Here is a 21,711-nt window from a genome sequence, read left to right as displayed (position 1 = left end):
GGAAGCTCCAACACCGGCGCCGGTGTTGGAGCTTCCAGGAGTTACCAAGTGATCAAACAATATGACAAAGGCATGAGAGGCATCGCCGTTGTATAGCTAGCCTCTGTTGGGCCATATTGCAGGGGGGTCGGGCTAACTCGCCCCACGGGACATCTCGCCCCAGCCTTTTAAGCTGGGGCGAGATGTCCCGACATGATTAATCGATCGAGAGATACCAATGTGTATATGTTTGTGCTCATTGTGACTTAATAATGCCATTTCCAACCACAATCTGCAATGGAATTGTGTTATATGATACTATTGAAGACAATCTATAACTTGTCTTAAGGTAAAATGACAAAAAAAACGGCATTTCGGACCATTTACTCACAGCTCGCAAATCGCATTGCCGCACGTACATTAAATGTGCGTTGTATCGACTCGGACCACTGAAATTCGAGCAGTGTGTTTGTCAGTAAATCACTGCAAAAATATCATTTTCATAATGCATGAAGGTCTATTTTTTATTCCTGGTATACATTTCGTTATTGAGAAGTCGAATGTACTACATTTTAGACGAGATGGCTGATGTTTGTTCACATTCTTTCGTCCTGGCCGTAAATTAGCAGACTACTGTTGTGCACCGCGCAGCAGCTCATCGCTCAGCTCAGTGTCAAGCTAGCAGTACAGCGCCGCCGCCAGGCGGGTCGGCGGGGGAATTCACTGACTCGGCATCCGTACCCGCTGCACTGCACTGCCCAATTTGATCGAGTGAGTAAACTAATCAAACTACAGTAGGGTCCTACATTCATCTAGATCTATATCATTATTCATTCATTCAGAGTAGAATATCCAATTTGATTGAGTGAGTAAACTAGATCACTGTAGCTACATCATCTTTACTACTCATTCAGGGAATCAGGGTAGAATCTCTGATTAACATGATGGTGATTAATGAATTGAAGGAATGGAATTTTTCTTTTTTCATAATCAGATATTCATATTCTACTCTTAAAAGTTAAAGACTTAATAAATAGCTATATCTTGTGTTAGGGCCTAGCACCATGGGCGTCAATCCTGGGGGGGGGGGGGGGGGACGGGGGGACACGTCCCCCCCCCCCACGAATTTTCAGGTGGCGAAATGTCCCCCCCCCCATGATTCGGGGTTAAAATCTTCTCTTTTTTTTTCTTTCTTCCTCTCTTTCTCTCTGTGTTGAGAAAAATCAAGCCAAATCAGGCGATCAGATTTTATTAATAAAACTAGAAGCGTCATTAATATTACATTCACATTACCGTAAGTTCAAACATTGGTTTACGATGAAAATCCTTTCACCAACTGAAAAAATCAAATTAATCCCTTGTATCTTCCAAACTTTAAGGCTGATTGTTCAATGGAAACGACAAATTCATCTATCTACCCCCTCCCGTTGCGTTCTTGTTCCTGTTAGTTGAACTTAAGACTGTTTTCTTTTAATTGGGCAAAAATTAAGCCCAACATCAAGCCATCTATCCATCAAATTAAACAAAAATCTTCAACTTCTGAGGGGGCCACACCCCCTGCGTTTTACTGTTTTCTTTTTAATTTGGCAAAAAGTATGCACCAAATCGAGCCATCTATCCATTAATTTCAAAAAAATCTTCAACTTCTGAGGGGGCTCAGACACCCCTGCGTTCTTGTTCCTTGTTAGTTGAACTTAAGACTGTTTTATTTTAAATTTGGCAAAAAGTATGGCCCAAATCAAGCCATCTATCAATCAATTAAAAAAAAAAGATTCAACTTCTGAGGGGGGGGGGGGCACATCCCCCCTCAAACACCCTGCGTTCTACTGTTTTCTTTTTAATTTGGCAAAAAGTATGGCCCAAATCAAGCCATCTATCAATCAATTAAAAAAAAGATTCAACTTCTGAGGGGGCATATCCCCCCTCAGACACCCCCTGCGTTCTACTGTTTTCTTTTTAATTTGGTAAAATGTATGCCCAAAATCAAGCTATCTATCCATCAATTTAAAAAAAAAATCTTCAACTTCTGAGGGGGCTCAGACACCCCTGCGTTCTTGTTTCTTGTTAGTTGAACTTAAGTCTGTTTTCTTTTTAATTTGGCAAAAAGTATGGCCAAATCAAGCCATCTATCCATCAATTTAAAAAAAAAGATTCAACTTCTGAGGGGGGCACATCCCCCCTCAGACACCCCCTGCGTTCTACTGTTTTCTTTTTAATTTGACAAAAAGTATGCCCCAAATCAAGCCATCTATCCATCAATTTAAACAAAAATCTTCAACTTCTGAGGGGGGCACACCCCACCCCCCTTAGACACCCCCTGCGTTCTACTGTTTTTTTTTCTAATGTGCAAAAAGAATACACCAAATTGAGCCATTTATGCATCAATTAAAAAAAGTATCCAACTTCTGAGGGGGCACATCCCCTCAGACACCCCCCCCCCCCCCCTGCGTGGCGAGCCCATTCGCCCCCCCTTACAAAATAACCTGGCGCCGCCCTGTCTGAACTTGTGTCCCCCCCCCCCCCCACGGTCTGATTTGGATTGACGCCCATGCCTAGCACACGGGTCTAGCATAGTATTCAAAGCAAAGAAGTGAGCTGACGAATCGCCTTTTTTTTGGAGGGAGCTGCCTCACAAAAATTCTACAAAAAAAGAATTATTAAAGGCGTTGGTTTCAAGTTTTTGTATATTTACGCAGCCCCCACCCCCCCCCCCCCTCTATACGCATCAAAATAAAAGGGGCACTTATCAGAGGTAGAAATGGGAAGGGGCACTTTAAAAAGTGAATAGGGGCACTTTTCCTATGTAATAGGGGCACTTGTCAAAGTAAAAGGGGCATTTTTCCTATGTAAAAAGGGGCACCGCCTCTGGCAAAGTCTAGTTGAGACCCTTGTATGTAGTGCAAGTTTGTATTCATGTATTCAAGATCTTCGGTCTTGTGGCGTAGTTACATGGGGCATGGATGTCAAAAAAAGGAAAAGAGAATATGGAAAAATAAAAAACTGAAGTTATTTTTTAAAGAGATAAATTGGTATTAAATAAATTGTATAGCACAGCAGAAAGGGACTGAGTACTCTGAGTGAGACCCATCCAATCTGTCTCGATACTCCTTAATTACCAATTTTACCATGCATGCCTGTTATACTGTCTACTGCCTATACTGTCTACTGCGCTCGCTCGCATTTAAAGATGATATAATTATGTTACTTTTCAGTCTTCCGTAATGAGAATGTGCTTATAACCTCATCACGATTGGCTTTTTCCTCTTTATAAGATGTTATTCTTCGCACTGCGACCTCACAGATCTTTAAAATTTTTCTCGCTCGCTTCGCTCGCTCGTAAATGCATATTCAGACATCACACCCAACTGTGCAGTATGATGCTTAAGCGATATCTTGTATGATGTATGAAGAGAAAAAAATAATGAAATCATCCCTAATAATGTAATCACAATGTAGGGGTATATACCAATGTCTAAAAAATGGTATATTTTCGCTTTGAGATTTCCCAATGTAGGTGACCTTTTTTTTTTCCAGAAAGTGCCCTTTTTTTTTGGTGCCCCCCAACTTTTGAAGTCGCTCGGCCGCCCCTGGGCGTAGGTTATTAGGGGGCACCTATATCCCGTAGAATCGAGTGGAGGGTTAGAAAAGACAAACAGATTATGGGGGGAGGGGGGAGAGAATAGTTGACGTCCGGACCTTTATTTTTCCCGCAACATCTCCAGGGCCTGGGGAACGATTTTTTCACCGGGGGTGCTCAGGGTCCTGGGAACGATTTTTTCACCGGAGCCGCTGAGATATATATATTGCGCAATTTTCGCAACGACTCAGCCAGCCGTTGAATAAGCGGGGGGGGGGGGGGGGGGGGGGGGGGGGGGTAAGAGGACATTTTTTTTTTTTTTTGGTCCCAAAAATCTCGCAACGACTCAGCCAGCCGTTGAACCCAAAGTTCGCTCGCTGCGCTCGCTCGCATTTAAAGATGATATAATTATGTTACTTATCAAAGGTCTTTTCAGTCTTCCGTAATGAGAATGTGCTTATAACCTCATCACGATTGGCGTTTTCCTCTTTTTCGCTCGCATTTAAAGATGATATAATTATGTTACTTTTCAGTCTTCCGTAATAAGAATGTGCTTATAACCTCATCACGATTGGCTTTTTCCTCTTTATAAGATGTTATTCTTCGCACTGCGACCTCACAGATCTTTAAAATTTTTCTCGCTTCGCTCGCTCGTAAATGCTTATTCAGACATCACACCCAACTGTGCAGTATGATGCTTAAGCGATATCTTGTATGATGTATGAAGAGAAAAAAATAATGAAATCATCCCTAATAATGTAATCACAATGTAGGGGTATATACCAATGTCTAAAAAATGGTATATTTTCGCTTTGAGATTTCCCAATGTAGGTGACTTTTTTTTTCTCCAGAAAGTGCCTTTTTTTTTGGTGCCCCCCAACTTTTGAAGTCGCTCGGCCGCCCCTGGGCGTAGGTTATTAGGGGGCACCTATACCCCGTAGAATCGAGTGGAGGGTTAGAAAAGACAAACAGATTATGGGGGGAGGGGGAGAGAATAGTTGACGTCCGGACCTTTATTTTTCCCGCAACATCTCCAGGGCCTGGGGAACGATTTTTTCACCGGGGGTGCTCAGGGTCCTGGGAACGATTTTTTCACCGGAGCCGCTGAGATATATATATTGCGCAATTTTCGCAACGACTCAGCCAGCCGTTGAATAAGCGGGGAGGGGGGGGGGTGGTAAGAGGACATTTTTTTTTTTTTTTTTTTGTCCCAAAAATCTTGCAGCCAGCCGTTGAATAAGCGCGGGGGGGGGGGGGGGGGGGGGGGGGGGGTAAGAGGACATTTTTATTTTTTTGGTCCCCAAAATCTCGCAAAATATCTCCATAATTTGAAAATTTGGTCGATCGGTATTGGCGTGGGGTAAGGTCTGTCATTTTTGGTCACCAATTACCACAATTTTTTTATTTTTGTATAAAAAAAAATTTAAAAAACGCTTTGAGGGGTAATTTTATATGATTTTGCTGCAGCACCCCCGCTTCCCAGGGCCATGAACATCTCTCCATCATCCTCGGTCCCTTAAATTTGCAATTATTTTCCGAGAAAGACTGATGCTCCATAATGATGCCGGTGCCCTATAGCTTCGCCACTGATGACGATCAAAGTTTGATATCTTGATTTTCATGGACTGTATCCTATAGTTATGAGTAATTCAGGTGTATTATACTTTGCCTTGATGATGAGAGGGATGGAGACGATGTTGATGAGAGATGCAGATGATGAGGGATGTTGACGATGCAGATAATGAGAGGGATGGAGACGATGTTGACGAGAGGGATGGAGATGATGTTTGTTGATGAGAGGGATGTTGGTGATGCAGTTGATTGGAGGGATGGAGACGATGTTGATGAGAGATGCAGATGATGAGAGGAATGAAGACGATCGATGTTGATGATATGAGGGATGGAGATAAGAGGGGTGTTGACGATGTTGATGAGAGATGCAGATTATGAGGGATGTTGACGATGCAGATGATGAGAGGGGTGGAGACGATGTTGACGAGAGTGATGGAGATAATGTTTGTTGATAAGAGATACAGATGATGAGAGGGTTGTTAGTGATGCAGTTGATTGGAGGGATGGAGACGATGTTGAAAGGAAATTGGGCACATATTGTTCAAAGGGTAATGAGAAGAGGAAGTGGCTCTTATTAAAAAAAAAAGAAACACATGTTAAAATATACGGGGCACTTATCAATTCGAAAGGTGGTAATTATGAGAAGGGGAAAGGGCACTTACAAGGAAAAAGGGCATTATTAGGAAGGAAAAGGGGGAGTGTTAAAATAACGGGCATTTATAAAAGATGAAAAGAGCACTTATCAGGAGGGGAATGGGTACTTGTCAAAGTAAATCGAGTATCTCTCAGAATAGAATAGGGTCATTTACAAGAGATGAAAAGGGGCACTCATGAGAATGAAAAGGAACTATTTTCATAGATGAAAAGGGGCATTTATGAAAAGGAGAAGGGGCTCTTTTTTAAATGGGGCACTTATTAAAAAGGAAAGGGGGCACATGTGAAAATATAAGGTGCGCTTATCCGAGTTAAAATGGGGGGTAGTTATTAAAAGGGGTAGGGGCGCTTATTACAAAGGAAAAGGGGCACTTGTCAAAGTAAGAGAGGCACCTCTCAGATTTGAATAGGGCAATTATCAGAGGTGAAGGGGGCACTAATCAAAAGTGAAAAGAGGCACTTCTCGTACCTGAAAAGGGGTACTTACTAGAGATTGAAAAGGGCACTTATGAGAATGGAAATTGGACACTTATTTCAAAAGAAAAAGGGAACTTGTCGAAGGAAAAGGGGCAAAAAGGGGCACATGTCCAAATAAAAGGGGCACTTATCAGAGTTGAAAAGGGGAAGAGGAACTTTTACAAATTAATAGGGGCACTTGTCGAAGTTAAAGGGGCACTATTCATATGTAAAAAGGGGCACTTTTTACAAAGTTAAAGGGGCACTTTTCGAGTGCTTGAAAAAGTGGAAGGCCATTGTGCCCCCCTGCCCCCCGGGAGGGCCGCCTCTGGCTGGTGTGCAGTACGTGTGTCGAGACAATACTGGTTGTTGACAAAGGAGCCACCCTCAATCAATCTTCCAAAATTCATAAACTCTCAGTTTTAATAATAATTTGAATACTAAGTCGATCAGTGGATTATAGAAACGCATGAAGCTTCCAGCCCAGAACATAAGTGTGCAAATATATTTGGGGAGGGCGGGGTCAATGATAGCCTATCCGAGCCCGAACAAAATATTAGGGGGGGGGGGGGCTCAAGATAACCGAGCCCAGCCAATATATTGGGGGGCTCAATGATATCTATATTAAGCCCCGCCAAAAATATTAGGGGGGGCGCAATGAAATCTGAGACCCCCAATATTTTTATTGGGGGCTGTGCCCCCCCCCCCAAGCCACCCGGTTCCTAAGCCTATGCAACAGTCTATTATATAAGAATATAACTAAGCTGTAAGCATTTTCAGATCCAGTGTTGAATTGTCGTCAAGCTGAGGAGCGACAATTCAACACTGGATCTGAAAAAAAATATTGGGGGTCTCAGATATATTGGGGGGGGGGCTCAATGATATCTGAGCCCCTCACAAATAAGGCGGGGGGCTCCGTGATATTATCCTAGCCTTACCAAAAATAATTGGGGGTCTAATGATATCAGAGTCCCACCAAAATACTTGGGGGTCTCAATGATATCTGAGATCCACCAAATACATTTTTGGGGGTAACTTTTAGGAGTAAAATATGATTATCTGATTATGAAAAAGAAAAATTCCATTCCTTTATTAATCGAATATTCTACTCTGAATGACTAATCTAGTATATGATAATGATGTATACAGTAGATATAGATCTAGAGTCTAGGTCTAGTTTAAATCAAATTGGATATTCTACTCGGAATGAATAATGATAATACAGTAGATATAGATCTAGTTTGATTAGTTATACTCACACATCACTCGATCAAATTGGGCAGTACAATCGTGCAATGCAGTGCAGCAGCCCGGCACGAGTCAGTGAATTCCCCCGCCGACCCGGCCGGCGGCGCTGTACTGCTAGCTGCACACTGAGCTGAGCTGCTGCGGTAGCACTAGGCAGTAGTCTGCTAATTTACGGCCAGGACGAAAGAATGTGAACAAACATCAACCATCTCGTCTAAAATGTATTATATTCGACTTCTCAATAATGAAATCTGTGTCAGGAATAAAAATAGACCTTCATACGAGATAAAAATGATATTTTTGCAGTGATTTACCGACAAAAACACTGCTCGAATTTCAGTGGTCCGAGTAGATACAACGCACATTTAATGTACGTGCGGCAATGCGATTTGCGAGCTGTGAGTAAATGGTCCGAAATGCCGTTTTTTTGTCATTTTACCTAAAGAGAAGTTATAGATTGTCTTCAATAGTATCATTTAACACAATTACATTACAGATTGTGGTTGAAAATGGCATTATTAAGTCACAATGAGCACAAACATATACACATTGGTATCTCTCGATCGATTAAATTTGTCGGGACATCTCGCCCCAGTCTTTGAGGCCGGGGCGAGATGTCCCGTGGGGCGAGTTAGCCCGGATTCATTGCAGGGACGTTACATCAGGGGCGGATCCATGCAGCCAGCGGGGAGGGAGGGGGCTCGAGAAAATATTTAGCAGCAACTCCTTTCTCATCATATCTTATGTGAATGCTTTTGGTATTTCCACTTACTTATCATTGGTTCTCTTCTCCTTTTCCTTATGAATATTCAGTCTTACTCTCAAATCCTATTTTGCTATTGGTTGATTATGTTTTTATTTGAGAAAAAATATGAGTGCAGGAAAACGTATTGAAATCTTCAGATGAGCAATATAATGATAATGAACAAACAAACAAACAAACAAGGAAGAAAAGAAGATGTTAATTATTTTTTCAATTCATTTTAAAATCAGAACAACAACAAAATGTTGGGAAAAGTATATTTTTGACAATGTATATTTGAAGAGTGTATAGCATTTTGGATTCAAAGGTGTCAGTATGACAATGTTTTCCAAGTAATTCATGACTATTTTTTTTTTTTTACTTCTGTAGTAGAGACTTAGAAGATATATCCTGAATGTAATTGTAAAGGTATCAAACTATTCTTTATTGTTAAGTACATATAAAAGTAATTTGTCGTCAGTGGCTGTTCAAAATAGAAATAGCAAAATTTGAAGAAAAGAAAACTAATCTGCATGAGTAGACGTATCCGATGTTTAAATTAATGTTTTAGCTCTTTAAAAAAAATGAGGACATTTTTAGTTGAAAGGGAAGTTTATGATGAGTTAAAATTGGACTCATTCCATACTTGGATTTGTTACAATTACTATTTGTTTCTCTAGTCTCTTCTCTCTATATACATATATTCATTTCACATCATTTGCATAGATATGGCCTTTTGCACATGGAAATTAACTGAAAACCCATCATTTACAGGCATTCTGGCTAGAGACATGAAACAAAGCTTAATATACTATTTTAATAATTGTTATCGGTTCCTATTGCTTAGTTTGTTTATGATATTTCGACAATTATGTGAGAGAGACGTACTAGAGACTAGAGTAGTACTCCAGTAGAGTAGTACTAGTAGTACAGTAGTACAACTATATACAAGCTCATTTACAGGCAGCACACCAGGGGAGTAAAGTGCCCGCCCCCCCCCCCCCCACTTTTTCAAGTACCCCAAACGTGCCCCTTTTTAATCAGATAAGTGCCCCATTTTTCCTTTGACAAATGCCACTTTCCCTCTTCTCATAAATGCCCATATTGAGATCTGATAGGTGCCCTGTTTCCTTCAACAATTCAAATGCCCCTTTTCCTTTCCGATAAGCATCCCTTTTCCATTCTCATAAGTGCCCCTTCTCAGGTATGAGAAGTGCCCCCTTCACATCTGATAATTGCCCCCATTTAAATCTGAGAGGTGCCTGTTTTTCTTTGATAAGTGCCCCTTTCCTTCTGATAAGTGCTCCATTTCATTTCTAATGAGTGCGCCTTTTCACCTCTGACAAAGGCCCGTTTTATTTCGACACGTGCCCCCTTTTTCAATCTGATTAGTGCCCATTTAGCTTTTCATGAAAAGCCCTTCCCCTTCTCATAAATTCAGCTCTTCACCTCTGATAAGTGCCCCTTCAATTTCAAAGCCTGTCCATTTTTCCTTTCTAAAGAGTACATATTTTCCTTCAGATGAGTGCCCCTTTTCAGGTATGAGAAATACCATTTTTCACTTTTGAAAAGTGTTCCTTTATCTCTGATAATTACATGTACCCCTATTTAAATCTTAGAGGTGCCCATTTCTTTGACAAGTGCCCCTTTACCTTTGTAATAAGTGCTTCTTTTCGTTTCTGATGAGTGCCCCTTTTCACCTCTGATAAGTGCCCTTTTTTCATTTATAAAAAGTTTCCTATGTCCTTCTGATAAGTGCCCCCTTGTACTTCTTTTATAAGAGTGCTTCCCCTTTTCATGAATACCCCTTTTGCACCTCTGATAAATGCTCCTATTCAATCTGATAAACGCCCATTTTCCTTTGACAAGTGCTCCTTTTCCATTCTCATAAGTGCCTTTTTCACCTCTGATAATTGCCCTTTTTCTACTTTGACACTTGCTCCTTTTCTTTTATTATAAGTGTCCTTTTCCCTTCTCTCAAGTGCCCCCCCCCCCACTTTTCCTTTCTCCATTACATGTGCCCCTATTAATAAAGCGACAAAGAGCAACTCTTTCCTATGTTTCTCATGAAGCTCCCCCCCCCCTCCCTCCACTCACTTGCATTTATAGTTGATATAATTACGTTTCTTATTAAAGGTCTTTTCAGTTTTTCATGATTACATTAGGATTTGTTCCTTTTTTTTCTTCTCTTTATTAGATGTAATGTTTTGCCCTGCAACCTCACAAATCTTAAAACTTGTTTGGAATTTTAATTTTAGAATTTCACCTTTTTTATTTATTTAGGCTTGTCCTACCTGACTATTGATTCTGTTACACGTGTTGCTCTCAATGCTTGGATGTTTCTCTTGTGATACGTTCAAGACTTGCTCCGTCATCGAGACCAATCGGAGACAACGATATCTATCAATCTATGAGTCATGTCTGGGTTTATTAATTCAAATCGAGGCGACATGGAGAGGGAACACCTTTTAGATGGAACAGGAGAAGATAGTGAAGAAGACCTGAAGAGAACGCGAGTTAATGCTCCTACTCGGTCGCTCAACAAGGAGTACATCATTTATAAAGAAAGATGGTACATTTTGGGCATTTTCTCAGCTTTAGCCCTTCTCTACTTGTGTAATTGGAATACCTGGGGACCTATACAAGACACAGGTAAGACAAGATTTGAATTCATGGGACTTAAATATTCAGAAACAAATGCAATGAGGGTTGTCAAGGACACAAAGTAATTCATTTTATTTGGAACTTTTTATTTGAAGTAGAAGCAAAAGCAAATTTATATACTTTTTTATTTTCACCCAAGCTTGGGCTCAATTATCACAGAGGGTGTCCTGCTTTCCTTGAGGAAGATGCCACATTATTTCTTTTAATCAACATTATTTCATAGGCTACCTTCTTGGGACATCCTATTTTTCAATTAGGACATTCAATTGTGAATTAATTCCTGGCCAGAAGCCTGTCTAGGCTTCATACATTAAACCTTTTTATGTAGGCCATCTAATGGAAATTTTAAAACTTTCTAAACAGGTTCTACGAAACACATTTGCCCCTATAGGAAGCAAATAAGTGACCACTATGGACAGGTGGTCTTTATAGAGGTGGCTGCTTAGGCAGATTTGACCGTATATTCTGAAAGTTACATATTAGTGAAATTTAAATCACCTCAACAAAATTTTCATTTGAAAAATATGTTGTGGATTAGTGTTAAGACCACAATATACACAAGACAATTTATTGAAATGTAATACCACTGTAAGCCTGCATGCTAATTAATGCTTCGTTTCAAAATGGAAATCCATCCTTAATAGCAAGCTAATATTGGTCCGGTCAATCAGGGTGTTTATGTGTGTATACTGGACATGGCCTGGGTATGTAATCAGAGGTCAAATTCCTATCTCAGGTCAAACTGATATCCTATCTCGATCAGTTCACTTACCGTATTTTATCAATATGATGTTTTCAACGATTGTTCTTCTTTGTTTGCACGTACATGTAAGTAGCTTCTGAGGTTCTGCAGTGGGGTCCAGGTCAATTTGCTCTGCTAGCCAACTGGGGCCCCATTTCATTTCTCACATCTGCTTTCTTCTTTTCATGGCTTCTTCATGCCAAAGGTCAGTATATCCACCATTCATTTTTTTTTAAATGATATCCCTAAAATATGTGTGACCCCTTTGCCCTGTAACTATACAAGAAGGCACAAGCCTTCTCAATCCAATTGTACAAAGAAGAGGGGGAAATATATCAAAATAGAGAGAAAGAAAAAGACCCATTATAAAGTTTAAATATTATCCTTATAAATGTCTTTGATGTGTTATACTATGGATATTTATGGTGTGTGTGTAAAAATATTTAGCCTATATGATTGCTTCTTTCTTAATTACCACACTGTTGATGTCAAAAGATTAAAAAACAATAGCGTCAGATTTTGGGCTGTTAAAGGGTACTTATATTATGTCATTTATTCCTCAGCAAGTTTGAACAATCAAAGAACTTTTAACTTTACCATTTTTATCTCTAACGTTTTTAGCTGTGACAATTTTACCTTTGTTATTTTGTACCACCATCTTTTTTTGGAGAAATTAGTTAAAAATCAGCCTAAAATCAGGCAATTGATTACCTCTATTTACTTTATTTACATGATGCCTTACTGTACAATGCATTTGCATGTATCCATACTTCAAAAAAACAGTGCTGTATAATCCTTGTATTGTAATATATTTTGCAGGTCTTCGTATATCAGTTCTGATTTCTGGTGGACTTCTTTTCATTGGATGTGGTATAAGATGTATCCCTGTATCCATAGCTATGATGAAATGGTATGAACAATCAAAAAGCTTTTAACTTTACCTTTTTTGTCTCTAACGTTTTTAGCTTTGACAATTTTACCTCTGTTATTTTGTACCACCATCTTTTTTACTATGAATTTTTTTCTATCTTTGTCTTTATTATATACCTTAGTTATTTTCACCTGTGCTATTCAGCTCCCCCTCTTGACATTTTATTTCCTGTCCAACTGTATCTACCTCTGACATTTTTACATTTGACCTTTGTACTGGACACCCTACAAATTCCATGACAACACCAGTACTCCACCATATTGTCATTTTTCAGGTAAAATTAACTGATGTAGCCCAATTAACACACCTAGCTAGCCCAAAATGTTCAGCTTAACCATATAATTATGTTCTAAAGACAGATTTGTCAGAAACAATCAATTTATCAAATGGTAGACATTGTAATGTTGTGGTCAAGAAACCTAATATACACAATAGTTTATTAGTGACTTTTTATCAGATTGATCAATTTAACTCCTGATTTGACCCTGTCCTTCTTCTTATGACATGCTATGTTGGACATGCTAGTACCAGTATATTTCAATGAAGAGCAATTAAGGGTGGGGCACTTTGCAGAATAAACCCCAAACCATATAAAACAAAACAAAAAACCTTTCAAATGTAGGACAATTAAGGGGGTAATGAGTGCATTATTATGTACATGTATCTCGAAATTCATCAATGAAGCCTTACAAAACTATTGACCAATATATGCACTGCTGTTATCTTTGATAGATATGTGGCTGAAGTCTGAAACGCCACTGCCAATTTAGATCCCATGTGAGGAATATATGTATAAAAATACATTTTTGAAAGAAATGACATGGCTTGGAAATCTATTTGTTTCTTTAAATTATCTTTTTGCAATACAGGACCATGAACATTGGGCACATCTTCATAGGACTGTCTGGGCCAGTCTTGATGGCAGCAGTCACGAGTATATCTGCCACCTGGTTTCCAACTAATGAACGTACCACAGCAACGGCCCTCTCAGCTACTTCGCCGTACCTTGGACTTGCAGCCTCCTTTGTCATCGGACCAGCCATTGTGACAGAAATTCACAGTCCAACAACTGGGTATGTGACATGTAGTTCAGCCATTATAATAAATCTGAACTGCAGGGTAACATGATAATGCAGTATTGAATGACTAAACACTGCAGTGTAGAATATATGACTGTGATGGATTATTACATTTTCTGGCAGTGGTGAGAATAGGGAAATGTTTTGAGAACTTTATTGGCTTGCATCGTAGTCAAGTGAGCATTAATGTGGTGTACTCAGGCCTGATAATTACCCGATTTAAATCGGTTTCCTGATTATTTTTTTCCCAATTTTTTTTTTTCCCAATTTTTTTACTCAAAAGACGGGGAATATTGTTATTTAGATGCCATTTTTTTCTTCCTGAATCTGTTTTTTTTTTTTTTTTTACTCACGGGGCGCAGGTGGTTGAGGAAAAAAAAAATTGTTCTTAGTGCTCACTATCACCCCTGTATAATGGTTCCTTAGATATCAATCACTTTATCTCAGTTGAGAGTTTGATTCATGGGTCATTTGTAAGGGCAGAGATTCATACATATCCCACCGCTGCCACCAGAAATTCAGAGATTCCACACACAGGGTTCCCAGCTATCCTGGAAATCAGGGAAAACAAGTTCATTACGGTGACTTAAGCTCACGCACGCAAGCTATTCTCCACTCCTGACGACGGATAGTCAACCTGTTCGAAACGTCGAGCCACTCCCGCCACCCAGGAAATATGAAGAAAAAAACACTTAAATCATGTAAAAAGCAGGGAATAGCTTTGGCACTGGCCTTAAAAGAAAGTAGTCTGTCTAATATCTTGTGTCCACACAGTAGAAGATTACCTATGTGAGTTGTTTGGGGTGTTTTCTTCCTTTCTTTTTAGTGTGTAATATATACGTATATACCTTTTCTTGTCTCTGTAGCCAAGGGGATTAGGTGCATGACCTGTGAAATCTAACTCTATACCTCTATACTAAAAGCCAAATGGGAATATAATGAAATAGTGATCCTGCAATTTTGAGACTCCATCAGGGAAAAAACAGTCATTTTTATTCATGAGAAATGCTGGGAACCGCCACACATTGTTTATAGCCAACCAGAAACAAATGTTACTTGGTTCACTTTGTAAAAATATAGAATATATGAGATGTGCGTTAAAATCCCTGCCTGAAGCATATATGTTCTAAGATGGAGTGGGCAACAACTTTCTTTTATCTTCCTTTTTACTCTGTGCTGATAACAGCTGCCTCAGTTTATGTCAATAATTTGCAAAGCACATTTGAAGCACATATACTAATGAGTAAGCAGATAGTAAGCATTGTGATGTGCAAAATAGGAAAATGTAAAATAAAACTATCAAGAGCTACCAGCTTCTATCAATAGCATTCACAGCTAGCTCTTTTGAAGTGGCATTAATCACGATGTGCTGCATTACACATATTGTAAAATATCATTATTAGTCATGTTCCAATGTTTGCTAAACAGTCGCAGTTAATGGCACGCGGTTGGTGTAAGTAACTCCTCAGAATTACCCTTGAAAGGGATTCTTATGTAAAGAAATGCACACATACCGGTACCTTGATATATACTTTAAAGCAAGCAGTTACTGTCTTGTTATTCTTAACTTCTCGATAGCATAAAGCTGCGTGAAGCTTAATTGATTTGGAGCAGCGGTCTCTTTGATCGTAAATACAAACCTGTCTATTAAGGCCACCTTATGGAAACACAAAAAGTGGCCACTGTAGACAGAGAAGTCATTCTAGACAGGTTGTTCAACACACATTTCTATCTCAAGGGATACAAACTGCATGGCCACTGTCTACAGGTGGCCTTTATACTGATGTGGCAACTAAACACAGGCTTGACTGTATATATTTTCCTGTTATGGTTATTAAGCAGAGAAGAAATGACATTGTTCTTTTTATTTTTCTCTTGCATAGATCCCCACTGACAACGTATAGTGGGAATTATTCTGATGAATATTACATAGGTGTGAGCTTTGACTTTTACCCTTTCGAGACAATTATTCCACATTTTGTGGTTTTTGGCTCAATAACTTTTGATATATACCTGATGCACTAGGAAAACTGGCAATAATTCTGTGCGCAATATACGTAACCATTTTTGTTGCATGACCTTATTGCGTGTGATGCCAGGAAGTTTTAAAGGAAAATAAGCCGTTAAATTCTTGAATTGGCAACACATTTAAAAATTCAAATTCATTGTTATTCAATCAAACTAGGCCATTCTCCAATATTTGACATTCTTGCAAATATATATGGTTTTCAGAGACATAACATTTCTTTTAAAGAGGTAGCAATCACAGAAAACATTAATGTTGCCCATTTGAATAACAATATGTGATTAATTTAACCCTAAAGATAAATTCTTTCCATAAAGGGTTAAAGATAATATCATTGTATGACAATAATCAGACTATTATGAAGTCATATCAGGCAAAATTATAATTTTGCATTGAGGTCGATACATGAAGAATTAATCTGTTTCTATAATATGCCTTCGGTTAATTGGAAACGACCCCTTATTTCTTTTGAGCAACTTAACTTCAGTTTTATAGGAAACACATTAAAAGCCTCAATCAAAGTCTGCAATTAAAACTTGATGAGATGATATACTTTAAGAACAGGAAACCAAGATTAGCCATTCAAAATGTTTTGTAGTATTTTGATTGTTTAAATAAAAATGGTCAACTGTTTTGTTTACAGATGATGAAAATCAAGAGCATCTACAGGAAATTCGAAAGCTTATGTATGTAGGTGAGTTCACCGAGCATTATATTTGTTTTATTTTTGCATTTATTTTTGTTTTTGTTTTATTCTTATTTTAATTTTAATTTTAGTTTACAATTCCACCAAATAATCACATTCAAAGTGAGATGTTGTTATAAAAGGTGTAATATGCTTCTAAACATCATATCAACTCTGTGTCCAAATTAAGCCATTTGTGTCTTCAGCTATTACATGAGAAACACTTTTATCAAAGTGTAATTTGCTTCAATTCAACAACAACAAAATTAAAGGAGTAACATGGGACACTATACAGATTGCATTTCTACCTATATGAAGCATCCATTTTCAGTGCAGAATTTCTGAACTTTGGTTCAAGTTAGTCATAAAATCTTCAGGTTATGGAAAAAAATCTCCCATCTAAAATTGGGTCAGAAACATAACAATATCTTGGGTCCGTGCACTGAAGACAATTTATTGAATAGGGTGTGCCTCTGGCCTGGGAGTGCAATTTTTATGAACAAAAAAAACTAAGAATTCTATGCATAATACTATACTAAAAAAAGTACATGCACAATGCTTTTTATGGATGACCTTTAATCTGCACCAAACAATATAAAATGCAATGAAGTATAGCAGCTTAATACAATAATTGTGAATTGCAGCATTCACGCACAAGATGCCTAGCTTAGACTTTAATAACCACAGATAAAGAGGGATTCGAATAGAGTTTTATGCCTGACTAGCGAGTGCAGTTTAGTCATGAAGCCACTTAACTCAAGGTCATAGGAAAAAAAAGTTAGACACAAACACGACAATTTTTTTTGGGATCGTTTTGTAATTGTCGTATTCACAGAAATTCATAATTGACAACAATTTATTGAAATAGGCTGTTTGTCTGACCTTGGTGCTGGAAAATCAAATTCTTAGGATCAAAAAGTAGGAATTCTATGGACAATATGATGGTAAATCACGTCTTTATTAGACATCATGCACAAACAAATAGGCCTGTCAACCCAGTGGGTTAGGAGGCATGCAAGTTACTTATAATCAACAATATATACAATTGTACAGTACGATAGCAATACAAATTACAATGTATTAATATATGTGTTAAAAAAGGAGCACCGGGATAGAGAGAAAGAAAAAGGGAAGAGGTGAAAAAGAGAGAAAAAACAGAAGACCTTATCCATTCAGGGCTCCAGGTTCACATATAAGTCACCAAACGAAATGATATATGATCACAAGACTACAGATGATATTAATATATCAGTAACAGCATGAATAACAATCTGTGGGGGCTGCCAATAGCAAAGTTGCAGAGATTTGCAGTGGTGTGATTACCAAGCTACCAGCACCATTCCCATATTCTACATATAGAATAAGTACATGTCGGCTTTTGATGGATGACCTCTTCATTGAATGATATGAAGTGATTTGAATGCATTTTGTGTCTGGCTTTAGCTACTTGAAGTCAAGGACTGTTGCACAATAGACTAAAAAAAAAAATTAAAAGAGACTAGGCTAGACTAGACAGAGAACAGACCTTCGCGCCCAGAGTAATACTTTTGTGTCTGGCAAAAATTTGGAGCAAACAGTATTGCGGTATGGCAGTATCTGAAACCTAGTAAAATAGCATTTGGTTTTGATATATGATGCCCAGTTCTTTGATTAGTTTATTACACTTCTATCCATATCAGTGTATGGTATTATACCTTTTACATTTTAGCCAATGTAGCTGGAAAAAAAAATCATTTTATTTGATAAATTTTAGGGATTATGTCTATGTTTACAGTTATGTTTACAGTTAAGAATTCCAAATGAATATTTGGTATCAACTTCTAATTTATATATCAAAATAAATATGAATTTATCCTTCTTTTTTTAAAAGATGATATGCAACTAATCATACCATCCATGCATGAGTGAGCATATAGGTATTTTATGATAAATTAATCTCAGAAAGAAAAATTGCAAAAATATGGGGCATCGATCTAGCCATTTAAATGTTGATGAGCATTGGAGGTACATCCTATTGCTCGTCCACGATCTTTGGTGGAAAGGAGAGGCATCTTTACCGTCCTTGTTAAGACTATGGATCGAGTCCTGAGACTCGGGCTACAATTGACATCCAGAGCTCAAATAATCCTCCTCATTATTTCTCATTCTTTGATTTCATCGTTGATCAAGATTGTCTTACAGATGCACATCATAATATTCATTACAATTTGAACGGCCAGTTGCTCCATTTTTGCAAATTTCTTAGTCAGACCTACCAAAGGTTACATGATTGTGCCCATCCAAACATGCAAGTTCAAAAGTTGATGTTGGTGTTATGTTTAGAAACAGGTGCATTGAAACTATATGCCATTGAAACTTAGAATATATGCAGAGTGCAGCTGTATAGCTAGGCACTGCTCATGGTTATTCATAAGATGTACAATGTACACATGTATACACACATTGCAAGTGAAGGCAAATGTGCATGTGCAAGGGTTTTCTGGTCTGTCCTATAACTTCACATATATTTCGTCTGTCATCCCTCTTACAAACAAATAACACAATATAATACACTTCAGTTATTGTGGGATAGCCTGACAACGACTACTGGGAGCCAGCCGTTTATTCAGTATGAATGTTTAACAAAACATATTTCTTCTTGTTTCCTTCATGTTAAGGAAACTGGACCAACTGGTCCAGGGTAAAAAACCAGAGGTAAAATTCAACGAAAACAAAAACTCTGGAAAACCTTAAGACCCAACATTTCACATCGCACTTTCATTGTAAATAAAAGTTGTCTTGTTGAAAGTTCAAGCTAGAATGATTCAATTACACACTAATTCATGCCACGACCTGGTGTCTGTGGCAGAATTAGCTCCCACACCTGTACGAGCTGCATGCCTATGCAAATTACATTCCACCAGGGCAACAGCCCCGAACCCAACATAAGTATGCATTCATTAACGATACAAACAACATTTGCCTGCTATACAATCGTACTGCAGACAAATATTATTCTGTACACAGATTGATGCACATATGTAATATGCACATGTTCAGACAGTCTGGGTTAAATTACCAATTAAGCAACCACACGTTTTTCTGCAGGCTCCATTTTGTTGATGTCTCTATACTCATATTTATTTAGCCTAATAGTTACTAGTTTCCAACCCACAACACAACAGTTGGTAGAGTATCAAATTTTCTTTAATTTGATATAGCTTTCATTATATTTAATTGATGATTTTTATTGAAATATTGAACGATAGAGAGTACCCACTTTCTGTTTTGCTGAGTGTAGTTATTGCAAATTGCAGAAATACTCATGAAACAGTATGTTTTGTTATCTTTATATTTCAAAATATATTTGATAATGATAAAGAGATATGCAAGAACACTTCATGATATTGACAAAATTTAGGTTTCATTGAATGATGCCAGCAGTGCAATAGAGTATTATACGGTTCCGCTTGAACTATGGTAGAAATCTAAATCAAGTTAAAAATATCTTCTGTACCTTTACATGACAGCATTGATGATTGATTTGAAGTTAACCTAGATGGTGTATGCAGAAGTAGCTAAGTGATGTAGGTTTTAATAAAGCCCCCATGCACTACACTACTTATAGCTACTTGCGCCCTCTATATAGCAAACAATGCCAATCGGTGCCTGTTGGTCCCTCTTTTTAATTGAAAGCTGATTTGATGAGATAACCACCTGTCAGTGACCTTGCAGGGAGGTCTAATCCCCTTGGCCAAACTAGTGCAGACAGGCTTTAAAGCTTTGCTTGACCACATTCTCAATGATGCCTTCAGATGAGCCAAACCAGCCTCTTACATCATTTGTGCGAGTTTTGAAACCTGCACAGAAAATTGTTCGAAAGACCAAGCAATGGCAAGCATCAGATTTTTAATGTTGATGTATTTTCCCCATTGATTTTCAACAGAGTTTGGTGCAGTAGCTGTGGTATTTTTAGTAGCTTTGATTCGCTTCCCTGCTAAACCTGCCACTGCACCTACTGCTTCGGCTGTGACGGAGAGACAAGATATGAGAACTGGAATTATTGCTTTAGTTAAGTGAGTCAAAATTCGTATACATATACATGTAGTTTTAACTTTTTTGGTGGAGTGACATATATATATATATATATATATATATATATATGAATTCTGTTAATGATCATGAATTTTCAGTGACAAGATTAGATTAGATTAGAATTAAACAAATAATCTGTTCAATCATCGTTAAACCTAGAGTGTTAAATTCACCTTTGAAGGAGTGTACTTACAGCATGTGATGCATGTACTGTACATAACTGACTTTCATTGGAGATATTTATTATTAACTTTTTTTTCTATTTTTTTTAGTTGTATGAATGATACAGTCATATGCTTTTATTTCAAATTATTTGATGACATATCTCACAAATGCATTCTAATGTTGAAAGGCACATGTGTGTTTAAACCTTGTTGATTAAAAAAAGGGGGAAGAGTATAGAGGTGTCATGGTCTAGTGGACTGGACTGTGGATGACATGGATCACGGTTTGAAGTCCTGTCGTGGCGCTAAAGTCCTGTGTCAAGTCACTAATCTGCATTTGCCACTCTTCACCTAATTTTCCTACCTATGAATGTATTCCTTGAATGCTTAAAGCGCCTTAGGGCAGCTGAGTTAAAGCCAGGATAATCATACTATTTTGTAGGCATCTTGAGCATCCCCTGGGAGAATTATGTGCGCAATATAAATATTGCTCTTATTACTTTCAACACAAATAATTATGATTAGGATAACCAGGATTCACTTCAAATACTTTCTGTTCAGATTTTATTATATTCCATTACTAATTAGAATCATGCTCTACGATTGGTCAAAAGTAAATCATGTGATGAAAAAAAGTTCGCCAATCATTGATGGGAGAAGAAAAGTTTGTTGCACTGTGTAGATAGTAGTACTATCTACACAGTACAACACACTTTCACTGAAGATAGAAGTACTATCTACACAGTGCAACACACTTTCCATGTATACGCTGCATATGCGTATTGCTCTCCTCTTTCAGCGCTTTTAGTGTTAGTACGCAAACTTTGGTCATGCGCGAACTATATGGTCACACCACCATACTGCATGCACGTACTGTACGGTATATGTATCGTACACCATTTGCTAGCTGTTAATTGATTACTTTTTGCTCTAAAATGACGGAAGAAGTGAAATGTTTCTGATGTGGAATATAAAGCATAAATAATCACCTTTTGGTTTCAGGCGATGGCAAACTATGAGGCTGTTCACACCGGCAGAGATAGCGCAGTCTACCGCGCGCTAGACCGCGCTATCTCTGCGGTGTGGAAGGTACAACGTCGTTTCGGTCCGCCCAACAG

General features: G+C 38.2%; 1 protein-coding gene across 1 annotated transcript; it reads left to right on the top strand.

Annotated features, from left to right (window-relative positions):
- The first annotated feature begins 10,427 nt into the window (after positions 1–10,427).
- LOC115919817 (solute carrier family 49 member 4-like) lies at positions 10,428–20,411 on the top strand. The gene is made up of 6 exons (XM_030974171.1): positions 10,428–10,880; positions 11,729–11,839; positions 12,454–12,544; positions 13,435–13,638; positions 16,314–16,364; positions 20,281–20,411. Exons 1-5 carry the CDS (start codon positions 10,646–10,648, stop codon positions 16,315–16,317), a joined length of 645 nt encoding a protein of 214 aa, XP_030830031.1. The 5' UTR covers positions 10,428–10,645; the 3' UTR covers positions 16,318–16,364; positions 20,281–20,411.
- The last annotated feature ends 1,300 nt before the right edge of the window (positions 20,412–21,711 follow it).

Source organism: Strongylocentrotus purpuratus, unplaced genomic scaffold (assembly GCF_000002235.5).
Source record: "Strongylocentrotus purpuratus isolate Spur 01 unplaced genomic scaffold, Spur_5.0 spur5_contig_866, whole genome shotgun sequence".
NCBI classification, from domain to species: domain Eukaryota; kingdom Metazoa; phylum Echinodermata; class Echinoidea; order Camarodonta; family Strongylocentrotidae; genus Strongylocentrotus; species Strongylocentrotus purpuratus.
The sequence above is the reverse complement of the archived record's forward strand: the minus strand, read 5'-3'. Positions and strand labels throughout refer to the sequence as shown.